Source organism: Anarrhichthys ocellatus, unplaced genomic scaffold, assembly GCF_004355925.1.
Source record: "Anarrhichthys ocellatus isolate YVR2014 unplaced genomic scaffold, GSC_Weel_1.0 scaffold69, whole genome shotgun sequence".
Classification (NCBI taxonomy): Eukaryota; Metazoa; Chordata; class Actinopteri; order Perciformes; family Anarhichadidae; genus Anarrhichthys; species Anarrhichthys ocellatus.
In genome coordinates, this window is record NW_022280099.1 from 942,835 (window position 1) to 952,839 (window position 10,005).

Consider the following 10,005-nt stretch of genomic DNA (forward strand, 5'->3'; position numbering starts at 1 on the left):
CACCTGACTGCCCCGCCCACAGACACACCTGTTCCCACTCTCCTCCTCAGCGCTGCAGATATTTAATCACACCTTTCCCACTCACTTCCAACCAATTTGTGAGTTGCAATAAAGCTTTTTTGTCTTGTGTTTTTTGTTTAGAGCTTCTGTAACCTGCACCTGACATTGAATCACTGAACTCATTCTGTCGGCCTTCTTTGTCCGCATTTCGGTCCAATCCTGCATTTCCTGAGTCGTAACAAACTCATTAAACCCAACTTGAATTCAACAAGATGAAGCTCTGGGAACAAGCGGTCGGTGTTTTATGGGATTGTTGGTTCATTTGCACATAAAATGAACATTCTATTTCCCAACATGAAGAACTAAAGGGCCTGTTTACTTGACGTGGAACGAAATCTTAAGAAATGTTGACTCGAACTCTTTGCTAAAATCCTCAAATTCACAGAAAAGTGAGGGACGGTGGTGCTCGTCACCTTCACTCTGCAGCAGAACTTGTCTTTGAGCTGCGTCAGGAGCTCGTCCTCCAGCTGCAGATCGACGCTCTCGTCCTTCATGTCCGGCTGCAGGGAGAGACTTCCCATGATCGACTCGCTGTGCGACGTGAAACAAGATACATTCAACAACATTTACATGCGATCTGAAGAATGCTGGAGACGTGTCGCTTCATGTCGGGAGGAGAGAAGAGATCAGGTTACAAGCTCTAAAGAACTGTTTGGGAAGCAATCTTTAAATAATGCTTTGAAGCAATAATAAATATAGTTTAAAGTACTTATTGAGCGTACTGATGCATTCATTCTTATATATTTAATAAAAAGTTCATTTTCACAGTCCATTGCATTCATGTGTATAAGCAGTAACATTACAGTATGTGTGTGATAAACTGAATAAATAAAGTCTTTTTTAAGGTGCTACTTTACATAATCTGTGAGACACACGACCTGATTAAAAATGTTCCATTTTGGCCTAGAGAGAGTGTTGTGCTTCTTTTTTCATGTTTATTTTTGGTCTCCCAAATGTTGTTTCGAGCATGTTATTTGGGGAGGGGGGGGGATTGGCGTGGCCTGATTCAGCAGTGCTGCCTCTTTATCTGATTCCCGACTCACGCTCACTCTGGTGTGTGTCTGTAAACATCTGCATCTTTACTGGTGAGACGTGTTTTTAGAAGACTTTCTTTTTCCTGCAAGTTTGAGACGATAAACATTTCTGCAGGAGAACAATCTGTGAGATGTGGCCCAGATGTCTGGAGTCTGGAGTCATCCACCTCTTTACCTCCTTCTTGTTTAATATGTTTGAGGTCATTCACTGGATGGAGGCCAACATACATGCACGGGTTTAAAAGCCCCGAGTTCACAAATATAAACTACCAGACTAATTAGTATGCCAGACAAAGATTCAGTGTGTCTGACAACATAGATAGTCAAAGTCAAAAATATCAGGATTTTACAAGATCCGATCACATTTTGCAGCTTGTAAACCAGCATGCTTTTCTGACCCACAATCCTTTGCATATCAGATATACGAGCAAGATGGTCAAAGTTCGAGGTGCCCTGTCATGATGAAGTAGTACGTCCCAGTTGAATGCATCCTGCATGCAGCAGTACGTACTTTGCGAAGGCAGCTGAACTAAAAGTAAAAAGAAAAAGTACGAGATCTGGACGGCAGATAAAGTTTGATTTTCTAGGCTCAGTAATCTCCTAAACCAGCTGGTCACTGTAGTATTTGTCAAACAAACGAGATGAAATAAGTCGTTTGTTGGGGACTATTTTCAGTGGCGGATGAATCCACATTTGGTGCTCGAGTCAAACTGAACTACAGTGTGTGTGCTGATGGTGATGAAGCAATATGTCACCCAGAGATATCAGGCTGTGATACACACACGATACTTGTTAGTAGATACGTTCACTGTATCTGTTGTGGAGAAACAATATTTCAACGTACTGATTGACGTTCACCGACCTCTTGTAGCGGTTGATGATCCAGTCCAGCAGAGCGTAGAGGTCCTTCCGCTCCGTCGCCTGCTCATCCAGCTTCTTCATGTGCTGCCCGAGGACCCGGTGGTAGCTCCTCACGTAGGTGCTGAAGACTTTGAAGCTGGGTGGGTACGAGCACCGCAGCTCCTTCTTCACGCTCTCCAAGTCCTCCACGACGGTCCGACCCAGCAGCCCCAGGTGAACGGCCAACCAGGAGACGTTCTGCTCCCTCTGCTCCAGGTGAACGCTCGACACCTTCGCCTGCACCACCTCGCCCACCGCCTCCCTCCACGCCTCCATCCAGCTGCCCGCAAGCCCGCCGGGCTCCTCCGCCCTCCTCTCCTCCTCTTGGATGATGCGAGCCACGGGAACCAACAGCCCCTTGTTTCTGGAGGGAAGAGAGTTGGAGTCACGCACGATGGTGTTGACCTTGTTCCTCAGCTCTCCGTAGAGGAGGTTGAGGTCTTTCTCCTTCTTGGCCAGCTGCATGGGCGAGTCCTCGCCGCACCGCTCACGCTCCTGCTGGAACTCCTGCCGCAGAGCGAGCAGGTTCAGGTGAGCCTCCTCCAGCACCTCGTTCTCGATCAGCTTATTGATCTGCATCACTGGGAACACAAGGCAAGGCTCAGGCGAGGGAGAACACACACTGTCACTCTTCATTTGTCCTGTTAAACGTATTCTCAATAAATCAATAAACAGCAGGGAAACTCTTAAGTCCAGAGGAAGTTATTTGTGAATTGAACGCCTCTTTCAGGCAGGATTCAGACCCTGACTGTGGTGTCGACAGACAAACCGAACCCCGGTGTATTTACACTGGGAATAAGACTCCTTTTACCGGCTGCTTTTGTTGCCAAAACAGACAAAAGATAAGTTGAATGCGCGGACAGAGAAGGAGACAGGAAGGTGTTTGGGAACTTGAAGAGAAAAGGTCGCATTCATAACTTGCAGCTACGAATGTCTTCAAACTATTTTTTGGACACTTCAAATCTAATGGTTCCTCAAAAGTTAAAACAGGATATTTTTGCAAAGAAGTCCAGTAATTTGTGGACTCTAAAATGCCCATTTGTATATCAATTACCCCCCTGTGTTAATTAATTTGGATTTTAGAGATTTCTTTTGTTTTTCTGTCATGCCACCACGGTGAACGAATGGAGAAAAGTCTTGATGATATGAAGTAAATGCGTTTCACAACTACATCAGAACATCTGTTTACAAACTCTCACATAACTCTTCATATAATCTAAGTCTCATTTATCCTACTTCACAAACACACTCATCTATTTAAAACATATATTAAACAATCTCCTGTGAGTCACAAGATGTTTTTTTAAATGGTAAAAAACTAAATATTTTAAAATATAAATGATATAGAGTGTGAACACAATGTGACTTATAAAAGGGGTTTTGCTCATAGACAGTTATGACCCTTTATAGAGAATTATCAGCAGAATGTGCAGCTCCACTCACGTTACGGAGCTTTGTAGTGAGTTCCAGCTCATTGTTGATCTCTCAGACTCACTTTACTGTTCTGATTCACTCTAACTGCTCTCATAGAGTCATTCACAGAGAAGATGCTGTAATAAAATAACTGCACACTACAGCAAACAGCAGACAGCCTCAGTTAGAGACTAGCTGATGAACATAGTGAATCATTTAACGGCCAAAGAGACCGATGTTTCCTCTCAGGCGTTGGTGGAGACCAAAGACGGAGCTAACAGAGAGACAATATCGGACGTACATTCGTCAGGTGACACAAAAATGAATATGTTGACACACGCTAACGTTACTTTAAGGTTATAAGCACGATGAAGAGGCCGTACCTGACAGTGGGGTGTGGGGTATTTCTAGCAGTGTGTACGACTCCTCCATCTCCTCACACGCCTCCTCTTCCTCCTCCTCTTTGTGCTCCTTCCTCTCGTCCGCCGAGCCTTCGCAGAGGGAGACCAGCGCCTCCGGTCTGCACGTTTTATCCTTCTTGCTGCCGAATTTCAGGCTTCGACGTATGGACGCTCCCGTTTTCATGAGGGTGTCACCGAACCCGGCCATGTTTGGATCTGAGCGGACAGAAAACAGTTTGCGGTGACCAGTTGGCTTTTACTGACCCACACATGATTTCTGGTCTTTTGTTTTGCCTCCATCTTGCTGCAGTCAACTGTGCTTTGTGTCGGGAACCTCATGTCCAAAGTCAATTAATCACATTTAATAGATTGTGGTTTCTTGTTTGCTGTGTGTGCTGCTGCCACCGTGCATTCACCACACACCCTTAAGCTGATGTAACGTAATTTAAAAGGGTCAGGTTAAATCCCGCTAAATGGGAAAACTACGCTGCCTGCTGTTGTAAATTTGTAAATCTGCACTGAGTAGTAGAAGCAAAGGATTATGTGTAATCCTCAAGGATTTGCCACTCGGTAACGTGTCTGTGGACAAAATAATGTTAAGTAACTTGAAAAAGTACATAAAGGTTGAGCTGGCTTTATTTGTTTGTATATTATTTGTCTATTATCTTCGCCATGTTTTCATGAAGTTAACCATTCGTCTGAATGTGTTTTATTGCCGGTAACAACGTCTCCAGTATAGCTGGCTAACACTAATGTGATGCCGGTTCTACGTCATTGTCCTTTGTCATAAATGCAGGTATGTGACAGTGTGTTGCTCTATAGAGTGTGGTAATATTTTAAACATGCAGATGGAGTATTTTCTATTGTCTAATTGTTTACTAAGTTACATAATTGTTATTCTAAAATGAAAAATTCTTTAAAAAAGGGAAACAGTCCAGTGTGAGAAATCTGTATAAATATATTTGTGTCCTCATACATTTGAGAGAGAGACAGTTTCTGTTCTATTTCTATTTTATTTACATGAATTTAAACCCACTATACGATCACTGCATCAGTGTATTTAAAAGGGATTATGGGTAATCCTCAAAGATACGGGGGATTTATCAGCATACGCTGTTTGTCCACAGGAGACGGCCATTCTACTATAATGTCCTTTGTCATAAATGCAGATGTGGAATAAAGCTGCTGTTACCATAAGCCTGACCAGGAGATGTATTAAGTCATGAAACATCTCACCGAGGTCACACTGACTGATTCGCACTGCGTTTGGTCACCATGTCTTTGCATTATTTTTATTGTTTACACTTGACTTGTATGTACGATTTATTTCTTATTTTATTGTTGTTCATTGGTAATGTGTATGTATATTTATATGTTTATATTTACATATGTTTTACTACATATGTACATAACAGTCCAGCTTTGCTGTCATTGTCCGTAGCTGTGCACACATACAGTACGTGGCCAATAAAGCTGATTGTGAACTAACTGGGGCTGTTCTTTGACATGGTTTCCTCCAAATTAAGAGAAATCTTAATTCAGAGATTTAACATCTATTTTTTCCCCTGGAGCAGCAGTTAAAACAAAACCTTTATGTCGCCGGGATGATTGAGATGTTGTGGCAGCGTATAGCTTTACCACATAAAACACACTTCACAGACTTGTTGAAAACAACATAAAAATGTTCACATAAAAGAGACGACGGACGTAAAACTTTACTTCTTTAAAGCTAACATGGATGAGAAGTCCTTAAAGCAACAAGGAGACTTGCTGATATGAAACGTTGATCCAGTATTGAGTGACTGAGTTACCTGTCTTTGAACGCGTCAGACCTTTTCCTTTCTGCGGGGCGCCGTCGCTCTCGTCTTCCTCTTTTCTGCTGAAAAGGCCTCCGATGTTCTTCAGGGGAGACGTGACCGGAGAGCCGACCCTCAGACCTGAAACACAGAGGCACAACGTTTCCTCGTTTCACAATCACATCTCTCTTTGTCTTGTCAGTAAGAACATAAATCAATCTCAGGGCTTGGAAATCGATTTCAGTTCCTGAACGTTTATATTTACATTTCCGTGTGGCTGTGTGACTCGGCAGTGTTTAGTCCTCACACAGTGACCTGAAAGTAAACCAACCGAGGAATGCAAAGATTAAGTCTTGATGAAAACAATCAGGTGAGTTTGGCTCGGCTCCAGAATCTAAAAGTGAAAGTCGCTGCAGACTTCTGAAAGCAGTTTGTCCTCAATTCTGTTGACAGAGACGATAGTGTGAAAGAGAAGCTACCCGACTTACTGTAAATGAAATGAACTCTTGTGTACAACTAAACTGGACTAAAGCAACCCTGCTGAATTCGGAAATTTCTAAATGTTAGGACTTGCAAATAAAAACACTGAGCACGATGTTTTCCTGTAGCTGTTCTTTAAACCTGTTTTAGGGTTGATTTTGTTTTTCCTTTTAAGCAGCGACACTTAAACAGCAGAATGACGGTCTGTCCAAGGTGGACCGGTCTTTGCTGGAGGATCTGGTTCTGTCCACGGTGGACCGGTCTCTGCTGGAGGATCTGGTTCTGTCCACGGTGGACCGGTCTCTGCTGGAGGATCTGGTTCTATCCACAGTGAACCGGTCTCTGCTGGAGTCTGAGCTTAAGGAGTTTCTGGTGAAGCATGAGTTTCACTCCTGGTGAAACTCATGCTTTTATCATTTGGTCTTCAGAAAAAAGTGACAAATTATTTCCTAAAACTTAAGTTGATCATTCCGACAGTTTTACATAAGATTGAGAAAAAAAGCAAATCTTCACAACTGAAACTTGGGAATGTTTGATGTTTTTTGGTGTTTTTATCTCTGTTTACACCGACTGAAGCAGAAGGTGTACAGATTGTCCATAAGAATCACACATCACTGCCATCTATCACAGATCAAAAAACATCCAAATATGATCTCCTGTAGAGGACAGACGTGTTTTTAGGTTTTGTTTTTAGTGTAAGTTAAATGATGCTTGTCTTTTGTTTCTCTCTGAACTTTGTTCCCACACTGTTTCCACCTACACACGCAGAATCGGCCACACCTGAGTGGAACCAGTTCACACGTCTTCTACAAGCAGCGATGCATTTCTAGTCTCCTGACAGCGTATAATTGTGAACTCAAGGTGGAAACACAAGCCCGAAAACTGTAATCGCTTCGTGGTTCTGTGGGGATTATTCTTTCTGTCGGCACACAAGCACCAAATCTCCTTTTCCCCTGACCTTCAGAGGCCACATTACTGCCTGTAAGCAGATCTCATGCCGGCTGACCTCGGTACTCACTGGGTGACGGCGGCGGTCGTGCCCCCGAGTCATCACCGGTCGTGACCCCTGACCCCTTGCCTCCGGACGCCAGCGGGCTCTTCTCCGCCGCCCGCCGGATGCTTTTCCTGAGCGTCTGAAGCACGCCCAGCGACACGGCGCCGTTGGTCGGCGTCTTCTCGTCGCTCTTGAGGGACACCCGGTCCTCGTCGGGGTTTCCAGTGGACTTGTCCATCATTTGTGACTTCTCGTCCCGTTAAATGAACGTCCCGCCTGTGAGGAAACAGAGCATGGAATGAGTTACAGTCCGCCTGCTCTCTGCTCAGCTCAGAGTGTATGAAACGGTGGTTACAGTTTGCTTTTGGTTATTCTGATTTCCATCAGGAGGGACAGGCGGAGCAGCTTTTTTTGTTTACAGATAACATCACCACCTGGCAGCTTCATGCTGTACACAAGGAAGTCATTTCCACTGGAATGAGGATCTCCCAAAATACTATTCCCCCCCCCCCCTTGACTCTTTAATAAAATATCTCTTCAGAGTTTCCTCTGACTGTTGATCTCCTCTAATCCAGATGAGGGAAGAGGAGTTCATAAAAAATGTTAATCTTCATCATTTTAACGTCCACTTCAGTTTCCACCGTGCGCTCAGAACTTAACAAGATGAGATAAAAACATTGTTTTCATGTCTTCATTTAGAGTTTGGTCTATTTTGCTTCTATAACACGTCTTCTTTCAGACGTGTGAAAGAAAACGTCCAAAATACACGTTTATTTATTTATTTTATTACTTTGTCTGTTTGCGTCTGTAGATTTCTCCTAAATCCACTAAAAGTTACTATTAGTTAATGCCTCATTTGCATATTTTAAAATACAGTTTCAGAAAAATTGTAATACAAAAAATGATTTACTTAATGTAAGTGAACAACTGGTGTAGTTTCATGGTGATATCTGTGAGTTCATGTTGTGACCCTGTTCACCTGTAGAGTCTCTAAATGTCTGTAATGGAACTAAACGTCTCTTTAAAGGACGTTTCCTCTAAATGAGTTTGTTCTCAGACTCTGATCCTGAAATCTCCACTTCAGCAGCTCTTACATTCACCAAACTTTACACGTTCATTCCTCTCTGTGTGCTGAAGGTTAACACAGAGGGGTTTTTTAAAACATTATTTTCCACACAGAATCATATAAATTATGTCCTAACTTGTTTCAGCTCTTCATGAAATATGATGCAGAAACTTTCATCTTGAAGCTTTTTTGCTTTTGTTTCAAACTTCTAACTCTTGTCTCGTACTTGGTAGAATTTGTATATCTACGTAAAGATTACAATCCATGTTTGAATAAAGGTTTGTCAACATTCACGCCGGCCACAGAGGTACTTTCAGTTTTATTTTACTTTGGAGGCATAGCATTGACTTTATCTGTTTTAAATTTTAAAGTGAAAGGAAAAGAAAGCGGCTCACCAACAATGCTCATTACTTTCAGTATCTCCACCGCAGTACGTTACATGCAGCTACAATTGATCTAAAAGTAATTCATTCATTTGACAGATAAGAAAGGTGGGAAGAAGCACAGAAGCTTTTTGCACAAGTAGAAGTCTTAAATATCAATAAAGTAAGCCTTTTTAATATAGAGCTTTTCATTTTAAGATAATTTAACTGTCGTTTTAAGGTTTTAACATATAAAATACAGATGTATTCAGTGTTTGTAAGATCATTTGACAGAAGAAGTTTTCCTTTCAGTCACAAGTGTGATTGATGATGTTATACACAACATCATTAAAAGCAATGATATGACACTTTAAACTCTCAATAGACGGTCACAACTCTATTATATGATAACAGAACACGATACAGTTCTGTCAAGTCATGAATGATTAAACCAGTTCAGGATCAACACATTAAAAAGTGCTGATAACAGTGTTTCACACTAAATAACCTGCTCTATACATTCAGAGCGCCACTGTTTTACCAATCGAAACTTATCACTTCAAGTGAAGCAAAAGCCTCAGTTTGATTGCAAAGACAAATATTTGACCAATGCATACAATCTGTACCGTAAGTCAAAGAGTTACAGGCTCACACTGAGAGAGAGAGAGAGTGAAAAGGTTCCTCTTACCTGCGTAGCTCAGGTAGAAAATACTCTGCCACCTCTTCCTCTGTCACCTCCACTCGATACCTGCTTTCACTTTCTGTGCCTTTATTGTAAAGCCGTTTGGGGATAATTAGAAGAAGGAGAGGTTACTTTGCTTGAGGGAGAAATGAAAGTGTTGAAAGCAGTTTGTAAAAAAGCAGAGCAGCCAGTATCTCCAGGCAAGAACCACGGGACAAAGATTACTCTTCCTGCCCTTTGCTGTGTTTAATAATTAGACAGATAATAACTGAAGAAGGAGTGTCGCTAGCAGAAGTCTGAAACGGATCTTTACAAGCTGTTTTAATTTAAAAGGAAACATTGCTGTAAAGGATCAGTTTACAGGTATTTTTCTTACTGGAATGTGGCGTTAAAGCATGCGACCGTGCTGCGTTTAAGAGCGCCCGTAATCTCCTGTTTCATAGATTAATAGGTGTAATGATTTATTACATTTATTTTAAAGCGGTTAAAGAAGTACTCAGATACATTACTTAGTGAAAGTACTAGTTCAATAATGTAAAAGTACACCATTGTAAGTTAAACTTCTTCAAGAAAATGTACTTAAGTGTTTTATTAGCAAATTCATTCTCAAAAGTATTCATTCTGCAAAATATATATTACTGTATATTGTTAGATTGTCAGTGGTGGAAGGTAAGTGAGTACGTTTACATAATTACTTTACAATTTCGAGGTACTTATACTTGTATAAGTGTTTTACTTTTGATATTTTAAGTACATGTTGCTGATATTACATCTGTCATTTTAAGAGGGATTTTAAAGGCAGTACTTCTACTTGTAA

The 10,005-nt window shown here is 41.7% G+C and overlaps 1 protein-coding gene across 7 annotated transcripts in view; it reads right to left on the reverse strand.

The window, feature by feature from the left end:
• Positions 1 to 9,543, reverse strand: part of exoc3l4 (exocyst complex component 3-like 4) — a 23,480-nt gene extending 13,937 nt beyond the window's left edge. For 4 of the 7 annotated variants that reach the window (XM_031873197.1, XM_031873198.1, XM_031873196.1 and 1 more), the window contains exons 1-6: positions 9,195 to 9,543; positions 7,091 to 7,354; positions 5,620 to 5,745; positions 3,791 to 4,024; positions 1,939 to 2,575; positions 474 to 591 (exon numbers count right to left, since the gene is read on the reverse strand). In XM_031873197.1, the coding sequence (XP_031729057.1) occupies positions 474 to 591; positions 1,939 to 2,575; positions 3,791 to 4,024; positions 5,620 to 5,745; positions 7,091 to 7,319 (1,344 nt within the window). In that variant the 5' untranslated portion in view covers positions 7,320 to 7,354; positions 9,195 to 9,543. The remainder of the gene's footprint in view (positions 1 to 473; positions 592 to 1,938; positions 2,576 to 3,790; positions 4,025 to 5,619; positions 5,746 to 7,090; positions 7,355 to 9,194) is intronic. The other 3 variants (XM_031873201.1, XM_031873199.1, XM_031873200.1) reach the window with 3 other exon arrangements.
• Between the last annotated feature and the right edge of the window lie 462 nt (positions 9,544 to 10,005).